The sequence below is a fragment of the Penicillium concentricum genome (genome assembly GCF_028827145.1).
Source record: "Penicillium concentricum strain IBT 3081 chromosome Unknown utg000001l_segment0_segment0, whole genome shotgun sequence".
In the NCBI taxonomy this organism is placed as follows: Eukaryota; Fungi; Ascomycota; class Eurotiomycetes; order Eurotiales; family Aspergillaceae; genus Penicillium; species Penicillium concentricum.
This window is the reverse complement of record NW_026622754.1, coordinates 8,481,653-8,504,512: the sequence shown is the minus strand read 5'-3', so window position 1 is coordinate 8,504,512 and position 22,860 is coordinate 8,481,653. Positions and strand designations below refer to the sequence as shown.

General features: G+C 50.1%; 11 protein-coding genes across 11 annotated transcripts; 2 read left to right on the top strand and 9 right to left on the bottom strand.

Annotated features, from left to right (window-relative positions):
- Window positions 1–75: 75 nt before the first annotated feature.
- Window positions 76–1,357, bottom strand: N7517_003286 (phosphatidylinositol-specific phospholipase C/glycerophosphodiester phosphodiesterase family protein; the record flags this gene model as incomplete). The annotated part of the gene is made up of 2 exons (XM_056721016.1): window positions 76–1,054; window positions 1,146–1,357. The coding sequence occupies 2 exons, from the start codon at window positions 1,355–1,357 to the stop codon at window positions 76–78; spliced, it is 1,191 nt and encodes a 396-aa protein (XP_056585151.1).
- Window positions 1,358–1,626: 269 nt separating this feature from the next.
- On the bottom strand, window positions 1,627–3,549 carry N7517_003285 (3-oxoacid CoA-transferase; the record flags this gene model as incomplete). Its single annotated transcript, XM_056721015.1, has 7 exons — window positions 1,627–1,761; window positions 1,811–2,150; window positions 2,201–2,232; window positions 2,279–2,654; window positions 2,704–2,890; window positions 2,938–3,222; window positions 3,273–3,549. The coding sequence occupies 7 exons, from the start codon at window positions 3,547–3,549 to the stop codon at window positions 1,627–1,629; spliced, it is 1,632 nt and encodes a 543-aa protein (XP_056585150.1).
- Window positions 3,550–3,873: 324 nt separating this feature from the next.
- N7517_003284 (uncharacterized protein) lies at window positions 3,874–4,236 on the bottom strand (the record flags this gene model as incomplete). Its single annotated transcript, XM_056721014.1, has 1 exon — window positions 3,874–4,236. The coding sequence occupies one exon, from the start codon at window positions 4,234–4,236 to the stop codon at window positions 3,874–3,876; it is 363 nt and encodes a 120-aa protein (XP_056585149.1).
- A 489-nt stretch (window positions 4,237–4,725) lies between these two features.
- N7517_003283 (Zn(II)2Cys6 transcription factor) lies at window positions 4,726–7,285 on the bottom strand (the record flags this gene model as incomplete). Its single annotated transcript, XM_056721013.1, has 7 exons — window positions 4,726–5,408; window positions 5,457–5,530; window positions 5,583–5,659; window positions 5,742–5,880; window positions 5,933–6,253; window positions 6,552–7,052; window positions 7,101–7,285. The coding sequence occupies 7 exons, from the start codon at window positions 7,283–7,285 to the stop codon at window positions 4,726–4,728; spliced, it is 1,980 nt and encodes a 659-aa protein (XP_056585148.1).
- Window positions 7,286–8,186: 901 nt separating this feature from the next.
- On the bottom strand, window positions 8,187–9,452 carry N7517_003282 (uncharacterized protein; the record flags this gene model as incomplete). The annotated part of the gene is made up of 1 exon (XM_056721012.1): window positions 8,187–9,452. The coding sequence occupies one exon, from the start codon at window positions 9,450–9,452 to the stop codon at window positions 8,187–8,189; it is 1,266 nt and encodes a 421-aa protein (XP_056585147.1).
- A 553-nt stretch (window positions 9,453–10,005) lies between these two features.
- On the bottom strand, window positions 10,006–12,356 carry N7517_003281 (bZIP transcription factor; the record flags this gene model as incomplete). Its single annotated transcript, XM_056721011.1, has 4 exons — window positions 10,006–10,829; window positions 11,272–11,556; window positions 11,643–12,103; window positions 12,154–12,356. 4 exons carry the CDS (start codon window positions 12,354–12,356, stop codon window positions 10,006–10,008), a joined length of 1,773 nt encoding a protein of 590 aa, XP_056585146.1.
- Window positions 12,357–13,635: 1,279 nt separating this feature from the next.
- Window positions 13,636–15,216, bottom strand: N7517_003280 (snoRNA-binding rRNA-processing protein ENP1; the record flags this gene model as incomplete). Its single annotated transcript, XM_056721010.1, has 3 exons — window positions 13,636–14,506; window positions 14,554–14,798; window positions 14,851–15,216. 3 exons carry the CDS (start codon window positions 15,214–15,216, stop codon window positions 13,636–13,638), a joined length of 1,482 nt encoding a protein of 493 aa, XP_056585145.1.
- A 535-nt stretch (window positions 15,217–15,751) lies between these two features.
- On the top strand, window positions 15,752–17,548 carry N7517_003279 (SPRY domain-containing protein; the record flags this gene model as incomplete). Its single annotated transcript, XM_056721009.1, has 1 exon — window positions 15,752–17,548. The coding sequence occupies one exon, from the start codon at window positions 15,752–15,754 to the stop codon at window positions 17,546–17,548; it is 1,797 nt and encodes a 598-aa protein (XP_056585144.1).
- A 111-nt stretch (window positions 17,549–17,659) lies between these two features.
- N7517_003278 (glutamyl-tRNA(Gln) amidotransferase subunit HER2) lies at window positions 17,660–19,318 on the bottom strand (the record flags this gene model as incomplete). The annotated part of the gene is made up of 4 exons (XM_056721008.1): window positions 17,660–18,525; window positions 18,578–18,753; window positions 18,806–19,130; window positions 19,183–19,318. The coding sequence occupies 4 exons, from the start codon at window positions 19,316–19,318 to the stop codon at window positions 17,660–17,662; spliced, it is 1,503 nt and encodes a 500-aa protein (XP_056585143.1).
- A 326-nt stretch (window positions 19,319–19,644) lies between these two features.
- N7517_003277 (enoyl-[acyl-carrier-protein] reductase) lies at window positions 19,645–20,909 on the top strand (the record flags this gene model as incomplete). Its single annotated transcript, XM_056721007.1, has 3 exons — window positions 19,645–19,820; window positions 19,869–20,504; window positions 20,555–20,909. The coding sequence occupies 3 exons, from the start codon at window positions 19,645–19,647 to the stop codon at window positions 20,907–20,909; spliced, it is 1,167 nt and encodes a 388-aa protein (XP_056585142.1).
- Window positions 20,910–21,022: 113 nt separating this feature from the next.
- On the bottom strand, window positions 21,023–22,843 carry N7517_003276 (metallophosphoesterase family protein; the record flags this gene model as incomplete). Its single annotated transcript, XM_056721006.1, has 2 exons — window positions 21,023–22,640; window positions 22,689–22,843. The coding sequence occupies 2 exons, from the start codon at window positions 22,841–22,843 to the stop codon at window positions 21,023–21,025; spliced, it is 1,773 nt and encodes a 590-aa protein (XP_056585141.1).
- Between the last annotated feature and the right edge of the window lie 17 nt (window positions 22,844–22,860).

Here is a 22,860-nt window from a genome sequence, read left to right as displayed (position 1 = left end):
TCTCGTTGGTAATCATAGCAAGCCTATTAGTTAATTTTTTTACATTTAATATTATTCGCACAAATCGTGTTGTAGCTACCAAACCCACCAGTTCTGAGACTTCCAGTCTTGCTTAGTTGCACCACGCAAATCATCTGTATTGATCACATCCACGCCCTCGCGCACAAGTACACTCCAAACATGGTTCCGTAGTCCCACCGGCCAGGTGGGAGTTCCCCAATATCGTACCTTCAGCCCCAATTCATGAGCTGCATGTACTTGACTCCGAATCGTAGCGATCTGAGCATCCGACAGACGGCCAAGAGAGAGAGACCCGATAGCCGTGCGGAAGTCTGCTGATGCATAATAGCTGTTGGATGGGTTATAGGTGGAATCCACTGGTTTGCTGTCGTCTGCCGCTATCTCGGTCGGAAATGTCAAGTTGTCAAGAGGTGCATCATAGAAGATTTCGCGGTAGTTTGAGTTCTCCAACATCAGGTTAAAAGGGGCATCTCCGCTGGCGACGATAGTAATTGGGCCGTATACAACATCAGAGCCATTGGAGTGGGTCAAGTAGCCCTTTTCACGAAACGGACTCAGCTGTTCGACAAGTAGAGGCCAGAGCTCCTCGCCGTCGGTTTTGAAATCAATCATCAAAGCCAGAGTCTGCTTTGGGTCGTTGGAAAACACCCCGATCATTTCCTGGTTTATGACTTTCGGCCAGTGGCGAGAAGGAGGCTCATTGTGTGTGTCGAGCATCTTTAGCAGGGGGTCAAAATAGAGGCTCTGCAATGTTCCCCGGAGGGCTGTTTGGCGTGAATGGCCAACTAGAATGTCATTTCCCCATGGCCAGACGTCGACCTCGATGCTGGTGCATCCTGCACGAAGTGCCGAGCGTAGTGGAACACGACGCCAGTAGTCGTTGTGCGAGTGGCATGGTACGGGGGTGACACCATGGGTAAACCAGTTGGAGAACCTAGAGGAATGTTCCCCAGGGAAAATACCCAACGCGCGATCATGTCGAAAGACATAACCAAGGTATTGCGATGCCATGGTGAGGAGATTGAGGATGCCACTATGGGACATTGTTAGTTCATCACATGTCAAGTGTGGAGAACACCAAAAGCCAAGAAATCAGACTGGAGTGTTAAACTACAGGTACACACAGAATAAAAATTAGTGCCCAGAGAGGTCGTTGCACTATTCGGCAGTATAGGGCTCTCTTGGCGTATGGGTATGCAATGCAGTCCGGGTGAGAGCATTTCCAAATTGAGAAAGAGGATTTGGTCTTGTGGTTCAATATCACTTCGTAGTCGGAGACTAAAATAATTGCTTCATTCTCTGGGATTGGCGTCAGAGCAGATGGATGAAATGCCATGGTGAAATGGAAAGAAAACGGAATTTTTTTTTCCAAGGGCTGGGCAAGGTAAGCTTAATTTATCGGGTGAGCTTGTTTTTTGGGGCCGAAAACCCCTACGAAAAGAAAGAAAAAAAAATCTGTCTGCCTAATTATATGGGGTCATTTGGAAGTAATAAGTAAAGACAAAATAGACGAGGGATTTTACCGGCTATTTATAGAGAAACAAAAGAAAACAAAGTTCTTTGTTCAACTCTTACCATCTTCGGGGTATATACGTCGATCCTTCTTTATTCCATAATGTCAAGGGTATCGGCAATATTAAACTTAGCATCCGTCTTCATTTTCACCTCTTCCACCTCAACACCCGGAGCAAGTTCCGTCAGTGTGAGCTCTCCGGTTGCCCGATCCACCTGGAAGACACACTGTACTGGTGTCAGTTTTGTTTCAATTAACCAGGCTCTTCGCACTTACCAGGTCTGTAATGATAGTGCTGACAACATTAGCGCCAGTCAACGGCAGACTACACTTTTGTACAATCTTGGGAGATCCATCCTTGGCGACATGGCTCGTGGCCACCACGATCTTGGTCTTGTCCGGGTTCGAGATCAAGTCCATTGCTCCTCCCATACCCTTGAATACCTTCCCGGGGATCATGTAATTGGCCAGATCGCCGTTGGCACTCACTTGTAGAGCGCCGAGAATAGACACATCTACATGACCTCCGCGGATCATGCCAAAGGATTCAGTGCTGTCGAATGTGGCGGCTCCAGGTACCAATGTCACGGTTTCCTTTCCGGCATTGATGATATCGCTGGTCTGCGTTAGCGACGGTTCAGGTTATCACAACTGGTAACAACTTACGGATCCAATTCCTGCTCAGTGGGATAATCACCCTAAATCTTGTTAGACCAGCCCATGGAAAAGATCTAGAAAACTTACCATTCCCAAGATACCATTCTCCGACTGAATCCAGACCTTCACATCTTTCGGCAAGAACGACGGTGCCAATGTGGGAATACCAACGCCCAGATTCACATAGAATCCCGGCTTGAGCTCCTTGGCCGCCCGACGACCAATAATTTCTCTTTGGATCTGAGCTGCATCTTTAGTAGACTCAGTGGCAGTGGCCCCGGAGCGCAACTTCCTGTTTTCAATGTGCTTGTTGTCCGTGGCAGGAACGATCCGATCCACAAAAATACCCGGGAGGTCCACATCATTGGGATCAATGGAGCCAACTGGGACAATGTTCTCCGCCTCCACAATGGTCAGGGTGGCCGCCTTGGCCATGATAGGGCCAAATGCTTTGGTGGTATATCTGACCGATGTCAGTGTCCAGATTCTGGGACATACTGGTAGGTACTTACCGGAACACGCAGTTGCCAGCCTCATCCACTTTCCAGGCTCTGAGAATAGCTACATCTCCGGTCAAGGCTTCTTCCATAAGGTATGTCTTGCCGTTGAATTCTCGGGTCTCGCGCGGCTTGCCAGTCTCCAGAACTTTACCCGACTCATCCATGCGAACGGGTATTTTTCCCTCCTGGATAAAGGTGTCTTCACTTGTCAGCGGTGGACGTAGTCTGGGGAGAATTTATACATACGGGCTCCTGTTGGGGTAAAGAAAGCCGGAATCCCAGCACCTCCAGCACGAAGACGTTCAGCCAACGTACCTTGCGGACAAAGTTCAATGGCAATATGTCCCGTCAAATACTTCTTCTCTAACGCTTTATTGTTCCCGAGGTATGAAAGGATCAGACGGTTGATCTGGCCATTCTGCGAGAGTGTCGAAAGGCCTCCCTTGCCCGCGGAGCCGGCATTATTCGAAATTGCCGTCAGGGAGTGTAATTGATCAGCGCCTCGGCGGTGCATAGCATTAATAAGTGTCTCTATACTGTGTATCAGCTCTGTTATTCGCGCCGTTTACCCGTCCACGTACCTGCAACTCCGCAAAGACCGAACCCAGAGCTAAGGATTGTCGATCCGCTCTTGATGTCGGCGACAGCGGCATCGGCATCTTTGAATAGCTTTGAGCCGCCGCGCTCAATTTTAGGGGCGAGAGATCGTAATGGCGCGGTTATGGAGTATCTAGTGCTGGCGCTGGTACCGAATGGTTTCGAGGGATGCACGCTGGCGCGGACTCCGAGGAAGAGCCGAGGTCGACAGGCAGTGAGCGCCTTGCGCGACAAAGTCGTAGAAATTCTTAGGCTTGCCATGTTTCCTAATTGTTTAGATCTGGAAGAAAACTAAAAAAAAAAAAAAACTGAAATCATCGCGCAGTTAAAACATTGATGGCATCGGCTAGTCGGGGCTACTTCTGGATGCCGAGCGGCCACATTCGGAAACCCTCCGAGCTCAACGTGATCTGCTTCTGATCTTCTACATACTCTGCTATGGATTTCAGATTAAATTTCACGGCTTCGCAATAAAAACTGGAGCCCTCTAAGTCTTGGTCTTATTGAAAGAAAAATTTTAGAGAACAGCAACCACCTCGTATAAACCCTCAAATAGAACACCAAACATTACAAAAGAAACCTTAATCAACCCATCAACTGCTTCTTAAACCGACTCAACTTCCCTTTGATACTCCCACGTTTTCTTCGACCATCACTTCGCTCTATCAAAGTATCTGCATCAGAAACCATCGAAGATCTAGGCGTATCGCCGCCTCCCTTAGACCTCTCCGGTTTCGACTCGAGCTCTTTTGATTGGTTTCTAGGAAGCAATGTAACTTCCGACGCCGTATCATCACCATTCTGGAGTTTCTTTTCGGCTTCTCTTTGCTCTGCTTGCTCGCGGCGTATACGCTCGCGTCCGCGTCGGGCAGCAGCTTCAATTCCCCTTTCGCCGAGCATGGCAGTTCCAGCTGGGCCGGGAGCTAGGGCGCTCCAGTCGAGGACCATGGTTGTGTTTTCTTTGGGGTGGTTTGGGCGTTTGTGTTTTTCAACTGTGGTTTATATGCTAATTGATCACTGTGGGGTTTGTGTATGAAAGAAATATTGATGTTGTTGAAGACGTGAGTCTCTGATATGCTTCGGAGAAGGGGCTTCACGGGGGATGACGTTGCACAAGATGGCCCCCAATGCTAGTAGGATGATCTGCGTGACTATCTTGTACGTTATGTAGTTTTTGGCCCCGGGTCTTTGCGAATTATATCTCGACGTTTGCTTGTAGTGTTACTGTGGGGATGCATTGGGGCCTGTGACGCAGGGATCTGCATGAATCTTGGAGCAATCAGTTCCTTGCATTTGATATGCTAGATGAAAGGGTATGGAGATAATTCTTGGCGATACATGCAAGCTAATAATAAGGATATGTTCAAACGAGGTGTGATAGAATAAATACAGGAAAAATAAACATTGGGGTATGCAAATATTCGCCTTCTGGTCCTACTAAAAATTGAAATCTGGGTTGGCAAAGTCAAGCCAATCCCAATTAAGCATGTCATCAAGAGGTACATCCGGGATTGATGCACCAAACGCGGTGCCTGCCCGGTTGACTGCATCGACAATCTGATTATCAGACATGGCAGAGAATTGCAATGGCTCAGACCAGAGATCCTCGGGTGGTAGTGTTGCGGGCAGCGCACCATGATCCAGATATGCAGATGGAAACACCGGCTCGGGTGGATCGACTTTGGCTGGATTTCCTCGGGATTGCAAAGGCAAGGCCGGTGCACGCCGGATCAACTCACGCAAGAATCTCCCGTAAAGCACAGAGCCGCCGCCTCGATGACTTGGTGTTGCTCCGATTCTCTCTAGGACACCGGCGGTCTCTTCGATGAGATTTCGGACGCTTGGTGCCAGACTTGATCTGCTGTCGCCAGGTGTTACGCTGAGGCTGAGAGCAGAGCATGCGGCAAAGGAGATCATTATGACGGTATTGTTTGGCATTGATTTCAGTCGAGATTCGCCCTGTATGGCGGCTCGCAGAACGTTCAATGCAGACGATAGACCAGCGGCTCGAAAGAAACGTTTAACTTCAATTGGAGCTGTTGGGTGATTGATGACACCACCGTATGTGGACAACTGAGTATGCGTGACAAGAATCTCGACATACGGGGGTAGAGAGCGTGCTATAAATAGTTAGTACTTAGTCAATCAATTTGAGATATTAGGCTTACTGTCTCCTTCCCCAATTGACAAGGCCCATGTTGCATACCACTGCTCGTAGAAGGTTTGAATAGTGTTCTTAATCCTGTGATATCGTCAGTACATAAATGACAATCATCGAAGGCGTGATATCATACAACTGAGCAGCTTCCGAGCCGGTATCGACGATGTGATAACTATCACAACTTGATTTAACTTTCTGAAACAGACCATCCTGAAACCGTTAGAATGAAACTGGATAGCATGATATGGGTGTGTGGGTAGGTATTTGTAATAGAACTTGGGATGGCACCTACAAGGTCCCTTCGAAGAACCGCCATGGAATTCATAGGACCATCGCGCGGGTCTGCAGTGTTGGACATGTGCCAACGATCGCAGTTTTCGATGAGCGTTGTTGGAGGGACCGTATAACTTCGTCCACGCGCAAGACAAACACTGATAGAGTTAGTGTCAGATCCAGATATACTACTGGAAGAATCAAACGTACCCCCTTTCAACAACATACAACGCAATCCAAGCTCTTTCGCGTCTTCGTAACAGCCTAAGGCCCCACTCTGAAGACGGATCAATATCATCAAATCCATCCATGTGTAAAGCCCTCTTGGCATCGATACACTCTGCTCGTGCCAGCCGGTTCATGAGCTCTTGGTCAAAGCTTGATGAGGGCGAGACAATCTTGTTCAAAGATAAATCTAGAGCAACAGTGAGAGCCATGGCAATATAGGAGCAAGTATCATCGTCTCCTAGTCTATCACCGGGAGACATCCATGGTACGTTCACCATAAAAGCCAGAACAATCTCAACAGACCTATGGCGGTGTGTGAACACTCGCCTCGCGAGCCATTTGCAATGCCTGGATAGTCTCTTGGATAAAGCAGCAGCAGATGGCAAAAATAGGGCTGCGCCTGCCATGATTGAAGTGAAAAGAAAAGCCGATTGGGACCGTACAAAGGACGGGGTATGTATCAAAGGATCGAGGCCCCATCTGGTATGTGCGAGATTTTGGTAGAAGCTTGATCTGTCAGTTATATATACCCAGGCTATGTATCACTTGGCCGCATAAACGGCCAAATATTCTTGTCTAACAATAAACGCATACCACTTACAATGAGAACAAGGACTCCGATTCATCAAATGTGACCAAACCCAGCTCAACAGGGTCAACTTCAGGTCCAACATCCAAATTTGCTCTTGTAGGAACAAAAAAGGACTTGGCACTCGGTTCTCCTAGCGGGCTGCTCTGAAGGAAGGATGGACCCTCTGACGATGACATTGGAGGCCTTGGCGCACGCCGTACCCCAGTCGGCGAAAGCTGAAGATCCGAAGCTCTAGCCAGCAGCTGGAGAGGGTTTTCTGCATCGACAAGAGCAAGGCTCTCCTCCGCATGAGTATCGCGTGGAGAGGTCATGCGCGGATAATCCGGTGCCTCTGAAAAACCATTCTCGTGCTCATGCTCATTCTGCTTCAACTGGCCTTGGACTTGGCCGAGAAGATCCTGTAGGACTGATATAGCCCTTTGGGCATCATCGTCACTGGAAGAGTCGACCTTGGGCCGCTTGATTGCCTGCTCGATCTGATGTATCGCTTTCTCCAGACCCTTGCGTTTACTAGACTCTATTCAGAATTTTATTCCACGCCGATTTGATTTGACTTACTTTTTAACGCCCTTTTGTCGGCCCAGATGGTGGTTGGGCACAATACACTCTGCACTGGTCTGCTTACATTTCTCGCAGCTGCGCTCGCCTGCCAGGCGGTTGCAGCGAATCTTGCTCCGCCGGCAGTTCAAGCATGCAGCTTGTTTTCCCTGTGGACTGGAGGCTGGACCCGACTCGACCTCCATGGGTAAAGTGGTTTGACCTAGGTCATGGACATTGTGGAGATGCGGTATGGGACAATCAGCAAGTGGTATTTTTGGCTTATATAGCATTTTATGGCTCCTCTCTCCAACAGCCCAGCCGGGCTAGCTCAATCGGTAGAGCGTAAGACTCTTAATCTTAAGGCTGCGGGTTCGACCCCCGCGTTCGGCTATTCCTAAAAACCAAACCTGAGATTTCTTTTTTGCTCTTATAATTTCTTTTCATTTGTCTATGAAAGCGATGATAAATATTAATTAGTTACCTGTTTTTTTGAAGCTTTAGTGCAACAATATATGTAAATGGTTACTGCCAGCGAGTAGTACGTAATGTAAACGCCACATCTGGGTGTTTATAGTTGCTTATATATTTTAACAATGTGTTGTCTTATTTTACAATCCGATTATATATTTTCCTCTTCGATTTGAAGTTGCAAAGTGCAAAGTGACAAACACAAGAATTCAGCTGCTGAATCTGACCAGGTCACTTTCTCTAGAGTTATCATGGCTGCAAAATCAATGTTCGATCAGTATCGTAGCGGGAATCGAGGCGCTCTTCCTCCAGCTCTTTGAGACGCCACATCCATGGATGTCAATTTTTGAGTATTTAAGATAGTCGCCAAGTAACTATTGTGGGCTTTGCTTATCTTATTCGATTTGGCATGAGATGATATTACAATAGTTGTAGAGTATTTCTGATTTAAATGACAATTTTTGCAGTGGTCATGTAGTATAAAGCAACGAAAGAGTGGTATATATAGATTAAAGATGAGTAGCTGGCTAAATACAACCTCCAAAACAACAAGGCCGTAGGACTTTTTGTGACTTATTAATGGACAGTGAATATAGATCCGAATCCAACATAGCAAACAACCACATGAACCATCAATCAAGCATAGCGAACAGGGCCAGTCTCCTCGCCATGACCTGCCTGCACAGCACCAGATACCTGCGGAGCAGGTAAAGGCTGAGCTAACCCAGGAGTCTGAGACATCTCAGCAGCAGTGGGATCCAACAAGCGCGGACCAGACTCTGTGGGCCTCTTGCTTGCCCTAACAAGTGCAGGCGCGGGGCCCAAGACAGTCGGGTACTTGAAGCGGAAGCCCCAGACGAAGTACAAGCGGATCTTTGTCCAGAAACCCATGGCGTCCCATCTCTGCTTGAGGATCTCGGCGTCCTCTCTGCTGCGGGCGCGGTAGCCCTTGCGGAAACAACACAGGAAGAAGAGAGAAAAGGGGAGGAAAATGAAAGCCCAGAAAAGAGGAAGACCACGGCGGGTTTGCCAGCCTGTCATGAGGCGACGGAATCGTACCCAGGCCTCGATCATGCCGAAGATGAAAACAAGGCCGATCCAGCCCAGCACGCAGATCAATGTAATGGCGAGGTAGGAGATGCCGATGCCGGACCAGCGTGCGCTGGTGAACCAGTTGCCGTCGTCGTAGTAGTCGTAGTAGTTAGAACCACTGTAGTCTGAATTGGTGTAGCCAGACTCCGAGGCGGTTTCGCCAGTGTTGTAATCGTCGGAGTAGCCGTAATGAGAGGTGAAGCCTGTATACTCGCATCCGGCACCTGAGTAGACAGAGGTAGGGGTGTTATAGAGCTTCAGAGAGTTGAGAGAAATCTTGGGGAGTTGGGTGGGTTCCACGAAGACTATCTCAATGATGTAGGTGGTGGGCTGGAATGCCTGGCTGTTGTCAACGGAAGTCGAGGTTTCTACATTATCTCTGGGTAGCAAGGTCGCGATCTCATAGGGAGGGACGATCGTGACACCGGTCGTGGTGGTCCATTGAGTAGAGCAGGCTGTCGGGGCCGAGTAAGTCAGGTTGACCATGTACATGGTGCTAAGATAGTTTCCGTCGCCATCCACGCCATTACTGTAGTCATCGTATAAGCCGTGCTCCTTGCCATATCCCGTGGGATACAGCTTTTGGACAATGGTGTAGTCATAGACGGTATCTGTGGAAGTAATGGTGGACAGGGCCTCGGATGGTAATGTTGCAGTTGGAGAGATTTGCTGGACCACAGTGGTCACCTCATCATAGTAATTTGTTGTAGGTTTTTGCTCATAGACATCTGTCACAATCCAAGGGGCAGCCTGAACGAATGGGCTCAAAACGAATGACAAGAAAAGAATAAACGAGTGTGAAGGCGCCATCTTGAATGGTCCTGAAGGGTTGTAGGAAAAACAACCAGAAAGGGATCCATGGCTTTATTTAAAAAAGCTAGATAGCGCCTCATGTTGGAAGACCCTTTATTTTTGGCCCATTTGGGGGCTATTTATCGCCTAAGCTATACCGGTTCACATCTAGGTGGAAATTGCTGCATTAGAGTAGGCAGATGCTCTCATGTGATTGGTAATGTCTCGTAATTTACCAGAGTTAAGTGGAGGGTCTAGTCTAGTTACGATCTAGTCATGAACCCTAGTACTTTCGCCTCATATTCTTTTTACCGAACTGGTCTTTTCTTAGATTTTTCTAGGCTACTGTACGGCGATGACTCAAAATATGAACTAGCTTCATGAAAAAAAAAATCTTCGAATACGCCTAGTCACGTACAAAACAGCGCAGAAAGAACATTTGAAATACAAGCGTAACTTCGTGGATCGTCAGTGTGGCAAGGTTCAGAGATCGCGAGGAATCTATATGGGGGATTGACAGTCCCGAGTAACCAGGAGAGGAGCACAAGGAAAAGAGAGAGTATAAGTCTGCTCAATTAGCAGCTCGTAAAGCCCGTAGCCTTGCACCCAAACCATCTTCAGCCTCGGCATCCACCTGCTTAGGCTCCTTGACCTCCTCTTTAGGTGCAGCATCCGCTTCGAGGTTCCGGCGCATATCAACACCCGCATCATCGGCCAGTTGTTCCATAAGCCGATCAACGTCGGCCTCACCCTCCGCGCCATATTCCTGCATCGATATACCCTGTGCGACATCCTCGATCGCACTACTAGCGATCTTAAAGTCCTCCGACCGGGCGAGGAAGTTGTTAGCGTGGGAGACGAGGTGTTCGAGGTTGACGCTCCGTGAGGCAGCATCTAGGCCCCGTGATGCCATCGCGAGCGTCCGGGATGTGTCGCGGGTGCTTTGGGCAGCCTTAAGTTCGTTGATGATGACGTCTGCGCGTGCCGCTTCGGATTTGAGTGTTACTTGGCGTCGCTTCTCGCGCACGGCGGAGGCGGCGTGAATGCGGGCGATTTGGAACTCGCGGTTTTTCATCGCTTTGTCCGCTTTGGCCTTTTCGGATTTAAAGGTCGCCTCTGCTCGGACGGCTTCTTTCTTGAGTCTGTTGGAGTGTAACTGGGAGATAAGATTAGCAATGGTCTCATGCAGCGGGGGTGATGCACGCTGTGAGGAGGGGAAATAAGTGCGGGGAGACATACTTTGACATTTGTACGGGCTTCGAAGATAGGGTCTTTGCGAACCATGATGTCGGTTAAAGATGTTATAGAGGATGAGGATTGCAGGTGTTGTGGAAGGCAGATGGATTTGGGGGCGCGTGGCAACGTCACTGACCGCATTCATTCCATTCTTGGCGTCTGTTTATTTTAGCATCAGGGACAAGCCTAGATTTGACAATGCCGAGTATTTCCAAATGGGTTTAATGGTAAATGATACGGAATACGGCGAATTAAAAGATTACTATTACGTTTTCGAAGTAATTGCAAGATGAGCCAGTCGATTTTGCATTATAAAAACTATGTAGTATACAGGCCAAAAAAAATGGAACCCTCAGCGCTGTTTGCCCATGAGCAAAGATGAAAGAGCTTTGCTCGCGCTTGAACTCCGAAAACTCCGTGTACCTCGATGCACCTTTCCATTACTGCGTTGCCGACCGGATTTCATAGTGTTTCCCCGCTGGTGTCGTTTAGACAGGCTGAGACTATCGATTGCCCAAGCCATGGTTAATAACGACTCCCAACTCGGTCGAGCCTCCGAGGCGCCAGCCGACCAGGTCTGCGGGGAGAAAGTCTCACTAACCGCTAGCTGCAATGCTCTGCCCGTCGCATCTCGAAGTGGACGCGCCAAGGCTGGGCTGCAAGCTAGTAGTCTGGTGAGAAGTCTCATCCGAAAGACCGGACGATTGGACGCCGTCGAGGACGACAGATTCGGGGTCGAAATCAACCATAGAATCAAAGGGAAATGCTGATAGATCTCCTCCGTCGAGAACGTCAAAGGCAAACCCGTCTTCAGGGAAAGAAGAATTTGGCTCAACGGGTGAATCACCGTGGAACAGGCGGCGGAAGTCATCGTCAGAAAGAGGAGCTGCAACGTCATTTGCAGTCTGAGGTTCATCGGAGAGGTCGAAGAGGGGTAGGGCGCTTCCAGATCCTTCGAGGCCGGCGACGGACACTGCAGGTCACATTCACACAACACCGCTGCAGGATGTTGTGTCACGTCGGAGGCCTCAGCCAGAGTGGAAGGCTTGAGGGTGGGAGAGTAGTCGGTAACGGATGGAGTGGGAAAAGGGATCCGTTCCATGGGGAGTTCGTCGCCTTCTTGTTTGAAGAGGGTAGGCGTGAGGGTGGGAGATTCGATGGCGGGAGAGCTGGCTTTGGGAGTCACGCTGCGAGATCCACGGACCTCGGCGGAGAGCTTGGCCACTTGCTGGCTCAGGCGGTTGTTCTCTGACTCCATCTGTGATAGACGCTGGATCAGGAACTGATTTTGTTGTTCCATTCGGATCTTTTCGGTCTCGAGCTTCTCCATTTCGAGACGCTTGCGCTCGCGTGATGTCTGAGCAGCAGCGCGGTTTCGAAGGACCCGTTCGATCCGACGCTGCTCCTTTTCATCATCTGTCTTGGCGCGTTTTCTAGAAGAGTTAGCGGGGTTCAACGTTTATGAATACGATAGACAACATACCTAGGAGGAAGGTTTGTTTTGGGGGTTGGGAGTTCCTGTCCCCAAGACTTTCTCTTCTTTGTTGGCTTCTTCTCATCATCTTCATCTTTAATATCATCTTCCGGCTCCGGAGAGTCTAATGATGTATCCGCGGGGGAAACTGTGTACATGTCTGGGGATGGCGAGGCTGGGAGGGTATCCAACGGGTTGATAGTATCCGCCATGGTGACAGGGTCAAATGGATAACCGGTGCCGGACGTGAGTAACAATTGTAATATAGACTTATGATGACTTAGGTGAAAAGAGGTTCAAATCACAGAGGCCACGTTATCATCACGATCGGCACCGGAGACCAGAGACTCCGGAGAAGATTGAGTCAGAGGGTGAGTCAGCGAAAAAAAAAAGAGAGAGAAAGAATGGAAAGGACAGCTGTTCAACTGCAAACAGATGGGGAGAGATGAGGTTTAAGTAGAGGCCACGGTGGTCTGAAAGGGATGGGCCTAGGGGAATGGAACAAAGGGGGGGAACCTTGGAACCTGGGACACGTACGTCAGGTACATGCCTCACCATACAATTTACCATGTGCCACCGAGTACCTCAAAGGGGCTGAGTTCTTGTAACGAGTCTTGTAAATTACGTTAATTTCCCCCTGCATTCCATGGTTCGGCCCCCCTTCAACAACCAATTATGATTTGTTGCTTGAAACATCGCATCCCACCTGGGTATTTGCTCACTCTATTGCCTCCAAATGTCTCTTTCTATAATTGGGATATGGGCCCCAATACAGTTGCATTGGAGGACGGACTACTCCGTCTGTATTATCTGCATATTCAGCTTCTGATATCTCGGGTAGTACGACACATCCAGTAACTCCGACTCGATTCATCCAAATCATACAATGTAAATGATATATAACGGAGAGTCTCGAACAGTCTACTTCATAGAGTGGATCTGGTATTGATACGTTCTCTCCTGAATCTGAGGCGATTAGGACGGAGGATTACCCGGAGAATGCTCCGTTAAAACGCCAATCAGTCAAGGGCTGCCCCGCCCCGTTAATTCTCCGTGGCCCCTGAGTCTGATAATGTCACTGTGTGATTATGTACTCCGTACTCGCATGGGCAAGGAGGTTAGTGTGCCATTTAGATTGGCGGAGATCATCGTGGGGATGTTACAGAACCACTTCGAACACGGCGGAATCATGAAGTCTAAGTTGAGGGGGCTGAAACAGGGCGTTAGGGTTGACCTCGGTTTATAGAACTCCTACCATTTGCTGCATATGGATCATGAAGGTTTCCTGTGAAAAAGATAACGATATATGTCTACCTCAAATTCAATACACTAAATTTAGTGATCGGTATTGACATCCCATTTTGGAAACCTTCGACACCAGGGGAATTATATGCAGTCCCTCAAACAAAAGAAAAAACGCCATCCCATAGAAACGTGCTCATGACAAGATCGTAAGCGAACATGTGCGGGGCTATGATCAATTGACCTCATCTACATGGTGACATCCATCGTGTCATCGCCAGCATCCATGGCATTCTGGGCCTCCGGGTCGGGGACCACTACACCACGTCCTCGGCCAGCAAGCAGTTCGCGTCGCACTTCAGGTCCAATGTCCTTGTGTCCACGGACGAGAAGCAAATCGAGAAGCGCTTCACGCTGGTCCTCAGTGATATCGTTACGATAACGCTGGGCAAAGACCAGAAGGGACTGGTGCCAGAGAACGGGCAGCTTGTATGCCTTGGAACCGAGCCCGGAGGGTCCGTCGTTCATGGCATCATCCGAAGGATCGACGGCGCGGAAGCGCATGAAGTGGAATACCAGGGCGTCAATGACCTTGTACGGTAGGGCATACTTCTTCTCCAGGAAGACGCGGATGAACATGTTGACAGCACCGGTGCTTTCAATGGAGGTCAATGACTGTTCCGCGGCCAGATCACACATGCGAAGCAGGGCGGCTGCGGAGTGCAGCACGGGAACGGAGACACGGGCAACCACAGAAGAGACAATGTGGGCTTCACGCAGGGTGCAGGTGCCGGTGGACACCAGCGGGAACAAAAGTCCCTTGAAGAAGCATGCGGGCTTGTACAGGGCCTTGCGCAACGCATTGTAGGTGTGGATGTTCAACTTCTTGGTTTCGTGGATTTCGTTGCGGACGCGCTCCAAAAGCACAATGTTGATGAACTCCTGGGCAACTGCAGGCTTGGACGAAATGAAAATACGGGTTACGGCGTAGACGGCGTTTCCGGTCCATGACTCGGGGCGAGTGATATCCAAAATGGTCTGCCAGTTCGGTACAGCGGGAAGGATCTTGATGGGCTTGGGGAGGGGGCCAGACTTGTAGCGAGAAAGAATCATGCCGACCCTAGAACAAGTTAGCTTGGGCTCACAAGGAACTGTCGCAAAACATACTTCTCATATACTTCCACGGCCTTGGCAGGAATCTGGACAGCATCCTCGGGTATACCACCACCTTGGATGTATGGACCATAGGGACCCTCACCAGCCTGCTTCGCCTCGTGCTCGGCAATCTTCTCGAGAATCAAATCGGCGAGGTTGGTGGGGCCAGCGGAGCTGGGATCCTTGGGGTGGAATATAGGGTCCTCCTCGTGAGGCATGAATTTGTTGAACATATCTAGATCATTGGGGTCGACCTCCTTTGTAAAATGTTAGAAGCAATATCATTATGCTGAAATTCGGGAGACTTACAACTTGCTCGACTTCATCATCAACCCAATCGTCGGCCTCGAACTTTCCCTCGTCGTCGGAGAAAGTCTCCTCATCCTCGAATCGGGTATCGAATTCAAATGCATTCGATTGGGGCCGTGCTGAGTTCTTGAGTTCCTCGGCGGCATCCTCGTCGGCCAATTCCTGTCCAATCTGTAGAATCTTGCGCGACATCTTCGCATCGACATAACGCTGTCCATTTTCGCCATCCTCATCGTTCTCGTCGGCTTTGCCTTTGCCCTTCTTGCTACTCTGTGTCCGAAGGTGCCCCGCGGAAGTAATATCTTCAGCGAGAGGGTTGTGTCTGCGTGCCGCGGCAGCAGCGCGGGAGCTTGATACTTTCGGCATGGCTGGTAATTCTTCAGATAAACCGAAGAAACTGAAATGAGTAGTTTGGGCTGGCCTATCGAAGTACACACGACGATCAAATTGTGTGGTCATATTTTTTTTCTGCCAGGCGGTGCCCCCCAATCTCATCACCGCCTGTAACCACACCGCCCTAGCCTCTTCACTCATTTTCTGCAAATAAACACTGACCGCCTCCGTTTCCCAAGGAGATTCTTGTCCAGCGCGCATGCGATTGAGTCTTTCAAAGGGAAATTTGCTGCCTATCAATGAATATAGGAGCCATCGGAATACTATAATACTTCATTTGGGGAAGCTTCAGGCTGCCAAATCTCCGGATCTTTCGCGTATATACACGCCGGAACAGCTTGACAGCATACAGACAAGCTTAAATTGAGTAAGGACTTCTAACTCTACAAAAACAAAGTGCTGCGGAGCTATACTCATTGGATTCTATCTTGTTCAAATAGCTGACTTTCTCCAGATCGACAGACTGATCGACAGACCACAACCCCAGCGGACAATCATAGCCTCCATCATGGCATCCGGCCAAGCCCCCGGATCTTCCGCTCCGTCGTCCAACATTAACTCCCCGATCCTACCTCCCAATGGTGGACCTCTTCTCAATGCGCAATTTATCGACTTGAATCCACGATCTTCTCCCGCCCCGTCCGCCCAAGGCGATGGTCGAGCCAAGCGCAACAAGCGAGATAGTCGCAAGAAGCGTGAAGCCAAAGGACTAGACCCCGAGAACGCACCACCACCGAAAAAGCGAGCCACAGCTGCACCGAGCCACGCCCTGCCCAGCTCAAAACTGAGTATTCTTCGTCCATTGTTGCTCGCCGAGCCGCACGCCTCGGATCGGTACCCTCCACAACCTCGCCAATTGAATCGCGTGAGCCGAAAGACGTCGGATGTTTTGGGTCAGAGCTGGGATTTTTACGAGGTTGTCGATAAACTCACCAACAAGAATGGATTTCGTTACAGCTACGCCATTGCAGACCCCGGATTCCCTCATATCAAATATCGACAGACCGATGTTCGCCCGTACCATACCCGCTTCAGTTTCGAGGATTCACCAGCTGCCATATCGTTTTCAGAGAGCGCGACTGCGGTGACTACCAGCGATGCATGGCATACTGCCCGCGCCAATGTATGTGCTCGAGAGGGCACGTATTATTACGAAGCGCGTGTGATTAGTGGCATAGTCAATGATCCCCATGCACCCCAGAACGGCAGACCGACAACTTCACCCCGTGGCCATGTCCGTATCGGATTCGCCCGACGTGAGGCTGACCTCGACGTAAATGTGGGAGTGGATTGCTACGGGTACGGGATTCGAGATGTGAACGGCGAAGTCGTCAATCGCATGCGATGCGAGTTCTTCTTTCCCAAGGGGGAAGCCATCAAAGAAGGCGATGTTATCGGCATGCTCATCACTCTTCCCCCTCTTTCTCTTCACAAGAAAATTGTCGAGGGCACTTACGATCCCGCCGACATCACCCCATCACAACCGGTAGCAACCAATATCATCCGAGATCGGATTCCCTTCCACTATAAATCGGATTTCTGTTGGCAGCAATCCAACGTATTTTCTACGAAACACCTCCGTGACTACGCTTTCAACCTCAAGGAAACACCGACGTTTGGTCCCCCATCACCTTTCAACAGCGAAGACGCCACACTTCGAACCCTCCCGGGATCTAGTATTACCATTCTAAAGAACGGGGTAAAAATGGGCACCCCCTTCAAGGAACTTTACGCCTTCCTCCCGCCCGCAAGTCGTCTCGCCAATGGAACAAACAATCTTGGTATTGGCGAGCGTGAAAATGCCGACGACGGCTTGATCGGTTATTATCCTGCTGTGAGTTGCTACGGCGGCGGTGCCGTCGAATGCCGATTCGAGGGGCCATGGTGGGTTGGGCCACCCGAGCAGACTGAAACTGGAGAGCCAGTCCGGGCCATGGGCGAACGATTCAACGATCAGATTGCCGAAGACGTGTTGGCCGATATTGTGGATGAGGTAGAGGCCATGTTCACATGGGGCGGCATTGATGGCGATGTCATCAACAACAATACCGAACTCGATGGAGCTGGAGCTGGAGTTGTGGGAGGGGCAGAGGTGTTGAAGGGTGGTGTCGGTGCGGCGCTTGACTCTACCCTTGCCCATACGCCTGGAACCGCTGGGGCGTCTGATTCCGCTGCTAATAGCAATCGTGCGACACCAGCTGCAGGCGATGTTGGGAACCACAGCCTTGAAGACGCGGTGAGCGTCGGTACAGCTGGCACTCCCAACGTTGAAGTGCAGGGTGATGGGGATGTCGAGATGACTTAAAACGGGAAATGAAATGGGCGTTTGGCTTTCGCAATAGCATTGATACCAATTCTGATTTCAAAATCTATTCACATAATATACATTTCATATAGTAGTCGTAGAGGTATGGGTCTAACCCAAATGCCTTCCCTCCAACATCTCTCCTACTTTCATGACCAATTGATCGTCTCCATATTGACCGATGACCTGGATTCCTGCCAGTTCGGCATCTTTCTCCCCAGACACTGTCACGGGGACTGAAATTGCAGGTAGGCCAGCCAGACTGGCGGGAACAGTGAATACGTCGGTGACATACGCATCCAAGGGTGATTTCTTGGTAGATTTGCTCATCAAGTCCGACAGTCGTGGTGGGGATGAGGGAGCAGTAGGACATATGATGACATCTACGTCATTTTCGTTTGCAATTTTGTCTGCGCCCTGCAAAGCGAGCGGATGCTTGGCTGTAAAGACAGCATTAAAGTCTTGCTGGACTAGACGACGCACACGTTGTGCCTGGATGAAATAGTTGTCAATGGCATCGGCACTCAAAGTGAATGTGCCTAGCACAATTCGTCTCTTCACTTCTTGTCCAAACCCTTCTCCTCGGGTATTTGAGAATAGATATCCATCGGGCTTTCCGTCGCCATCTGGGCCTTCGGCGCGAGTCCCGTATCGTACTCCGTCGTATTTGGCCAGGTTTGAAGATGCCTCGGCAGGGCCCACGACGTAATAGGTAGATAATGCGTGTTTTGTGTCGGGCAGAGAGACGGAATGCACGGTGTGTCCTTGTTCCCTTAGGTGTGCCAGAGAAAGAGCCCAAGCTCGCCGGACTGAGGGAGTTAGCTCGGAAACGTTATACTCCATTGGCACGCCAATTCGGAGAGGGGCCGAAGTCAGCCGCGAGGCAAGTTGTGGTGTTTGGAGAGACGCTTGGATTCGAGATCGGGTGGATATTGAGAGGCTGGTAGGATCGCGCTGATCATGTTTGTTGAGGATGCCTAGGCATGCTATTAGCACAGTCGTTATCCAGCCATACTGGTCAAAACCTACCGAAAATATCTCGCACATTGGCAGTGGTTTTCGCGATTATACCCACGGTATCTAAAGAATTGGCGTATGCCACCACGCCCCATCGTGAGATCAATCCGTATGAAGGTTTGAATCCCACTGTCCCGGTGTAAGCAGCTGGAAGTCTGACCGAGCCTCCGGTATCCGTTCCTAGTGAGCTGTCAAAGTCAGCAACCAGTCTCCTTGCTAACCCAACGACCAGCTACTTACGCATAGCATTGATCGGCGGCTACTGAGGCGGCACTTCCACCAGAGCTGCCACCGGCGGAGAGGTCTTCCCCGCTGGAATCGCGACGAGGGTTCTTGACAGGGCCGAAGTGTGAATTAATCGAGTGTGATCCCATCCCAAACTCGTCCAGATTGGTCTTTCCAGCGACAATGGCCCCGGCGGCCTCTAGTTGATCGACAACGGTGGCATTGAACGGGCTCGTAAATTTATCCAGTATTCCCGAAGCGCAGGTCGTCGGAAGGTCGCGCGTGCAGATATTGTCTTTGATGGAGATCAATCGCCCGTCCACTGCGGACTTGGGTTTCCCTGATCATATCGGTTAATTCTGAAGTAGATAGTGGGAGTCTGATATTGCTACCTTGTTCTTTGCGCACATCTGCTTCCTTTACGCGGTCCAACCATGGGCCCACGCGCGACAGCGGGGTTATGAAGGTATTGAAATTATGTGCATATTGATTAGCGACGCATCTCTCAGCTTCGCGCAATAAGGACATTTAGACGAGTGTGGGAAGAGTATAACATGGAAAGGGAGTGGAACGCAAGTTTCCCGGGTCCGTGCTGCTTTCTACGGTATCTGTTTAGGTCTCTGTCACCTTTGAAGATATTTATGGATAGACCTAGGTGTAGATTATATGGCATCGACTTTATAGCCTTAGAGATCGATAGCTATTAGCTTGAATATAAAGATCAATATTGAACAATTCTGTGTAAGTGACCTCGGAGCTATAATGTTAATAGTTCCTTCGGGCCGAGCGAAGACCAAGACGTCATCCGGATTTGCTCGACTTTCTCTTTTCCTCCACTCCCTCATCTACCAGCTATGTTCTCGCGAAGTGTACTACAGACGGCCACCCGAAGTGCTCGCCCGGCCTCGGCTCGAGTACCACAGGTGCTCGGTAAAGCTCCATTCGGTCAGCGATACATTTCGGTCTATGGCTACACACAGGCAAAGGCTCTCATCTACTCCAAATATGGCGAGCCCAAAGATGTCTTGCGGTAAGTTCTCCCAGCTGCAATTGAATAAACCAAAACTGATCAATTTAGCCTACACAAGCACTCAATCTCTGCGCCGCACGCAACCCAAGTGAATCTGCGCCTGTTGACCGCGCCGATGAACCCCGCCGACGTGAACCAGATCCAGGGTGTCTACCCCAGCAAACCTCCCTTTCAAACGGACCTCGGAAACGCGGAGCCCGCTGCAGTCGGCGGTAACGAGGGCGCATTCGAGGTGCTGTCAACCGGTGCGGGCGTCAAGAACCTCAGCAAAGGCGACTGGGTCATTATGAAGCGCACAGGCCTGGGTACCTGGCGTACCCACGCGCAGCTGGACGAATCCCAGTTGATCAAGATTGAGAACAAGGAGGGTCTGACCCCGCTTCAGGTTGGCACTGTTAGCGTGAACCCCGTCACTGCGTACCGTATGCTCCGGGATTTCTGTGAATGGGATTGGATGCGTGCCGGTGAGGAATGGGTGATCCAGAACGGCGCCAACAGTGGTGTCGGGCGAGCAGCTATTCAGCTGGGCCGCGAGTGGGGAATCAAGACGCTCAATGTCGTTCGGCAGCGCAAGACCCCCGAAGAGACCGAGGCTCTCAAGAAGGAGCTCCGGGATCTGGGAGCTACCGTTGTTATCACCGAGGAGGAGATGCTTACTGGAAACTTTCGGGATATGGTCCACGAGTTCACCCGCCAGGGCCGGGAGCCCATTCGTCTGGCGTTGAACTGCGTAGGGGGAAGAATGCCACCGCTCTGGCAAAGACTTTGGCTCCTAATTCGCACATGGTGACCTACGGAGCCATGTCGAAGCAGCCTGTTGCATTGCCCTCGGGCTTGCTGATCTTCAAGAACCTCGCGTTTGACGGGTTCTGGGTTAGCAGGTGGGGTGACAAGAACCCCGAGCTGAAGGAGAGCACCATCAAGGATGTGCTTCAATTGACTCGCTCTGGCAAGTTCCACGATATTCCCGTGGATGAGGTCAAGTGGAATTGGGAGTCCGAGGGGCCGGAGTTGGCAGAGAGCGTGCAGGGCACTTTGGGCGGCTACCGTAGCGGGAAGGGTGTGTTCACCTTCAACGGTGGTGATTAAGTGAACAGCCTATGAATGTATTATAAAGCTAGGCGGTTTCCCCCCGATTTACAATTTTGGTTCAAAAACTAGTAATGAATTGTAACAAAATGATCTGCTAGAAAGTATACTTATTAACACTTCCAGTTCTTCTTCACCCAGTCAAGAATCAGGTTTGTTAGAGACATGTTCGGCATGTACACATCACTTTCCTTTGCAATGTCGACATCGAAACCAGCAAACTTGGCGGCCATTATCACCTTGCTCTCTATGAAGTCGAGGTAGACCATATCCACCGTCTTTGGTGTCTCCAATGCATTGGGAGATATGAGGGTTTGAATACAGTTCGGCACCCGATAAAAGGAGATGGGTGAGTGGATGGTATCGTCACCATCTGTGCCCGCATCATCTTTTGTCGTGTAACCGGGCACGAGGGCCGGGCCGGACATGGGAATTTGCTCGTCAGGCGAAGGCCAGTTTTGGGCAATCACGTCTTCCGGATATGCAAGTTGCTCGACAGGGCCCAAGGTTGTCGGCGATGATTCATCCGTAGATAAAATTTGCGGCTGCTCGTTCAAAACCTCGACAATAAGTTGTGCCTTGTCATATGGAACATCTTTCACATAGCGGAATGTGCTGGTGAATGGTGATATAATAAAAGTCGAGTCTTGGGTAAAAGGCCCCTTGAAGATATCGAACCTCATGGCGCCCGTGTTAACAATGGCTAGCCTAGGCGTGTCCCCACGAGACTCATCCCTCACGTCGCGCAAAACCTCAGTCTCAAGCCAGGTGTAGATGCTGTTGGGGTCCGGATACTTGGCTCGCGACATCCATAAATCACGTGGAGCGCATCCATGGACTTTGTCCAGATGAAGCTCGGACCGTGCTTTGGTGATCAATCGGGAAACATTGAGGCCTTTTTCGGTTGGGAAGGTCTTTTGATCGAGGCCGGTGTGATGATAATAAGACAAGAGATTGTTGTCAATATATCTGCGCTTGAAGACAGGCCCAACGGCGGACTGATGGCTGGCTTTGCTGGCGAGGCCATCGATTGACATGAAGCCAATAGTTTCCATGAATCGGCCACTCGCTAGCCCGAAGGCTTTGGAATCATATTGGGCATAGTCACGCACATGCTGGTGCCCGCCAAAGAATTGAATTGGAGTATCCCAACGAATTCCCCGTATCGCCTTGAAGATCGCCCGGTACTCCGGCGAATGAACAGGCACATGGCCGATCACCAAAAACAGATCCACTTCTTTATCCCGAATGGCTTCTTGGAACCAATCCTCTTTGATAGTAGAAGATACTCTCTGGACCACAGTGTTGTTGTAGTTTCCGTTGAAATCAAAGAGGAAGCCAAACGCTACTATACGGATCCCTTGCTTCTTGGTAGTGAACTTCTTGAACCGCGGAGCCAGAGGTACAAGCTCGTTCGTGGTCGGGTGAATGATATCAATATTCGAAGCTAGGTAGTTGCCCCGGAAATTTGGAACGGTGACGAGAAGCTCAGCCTCGGATGTGTTTTGCTTGTATAGTTCATGGTTTCCCGACGTCAACAGGTCGATGTCCTGGTGCCGGAAGATGTCCGAGAGGTAGATACCCTTGGGCTCGGACGAGTCATATAGGCCATTCCCTTCGACTCGGTCACCAGTATCTATAACGAGTAGATCTTGTCCTTGTGCTTCTGCCTTCTCCCGCATGCGTGTCGCAAATGATACATAGTCTCCCCAGTCTGCGGAGTAGGACGGTCTGCAATTATTAGTACAACTCTAAAGCCAGGCAGGGTCTAAAGCCTACTCCTGCAGATGACCAGCTAACCAGCCATGAGTATCGGTAGTATGGAGGAAATTCAGTTGCCCGAAGTCAAGGACTCGTAGCGGAGCGGAGATAGGATCGGGTGTGGAGGGTTGAGCGGCGAGTACCGACGGAAGTAGCCAGAGCAAGAACAACATCAGTATCGATAATACAC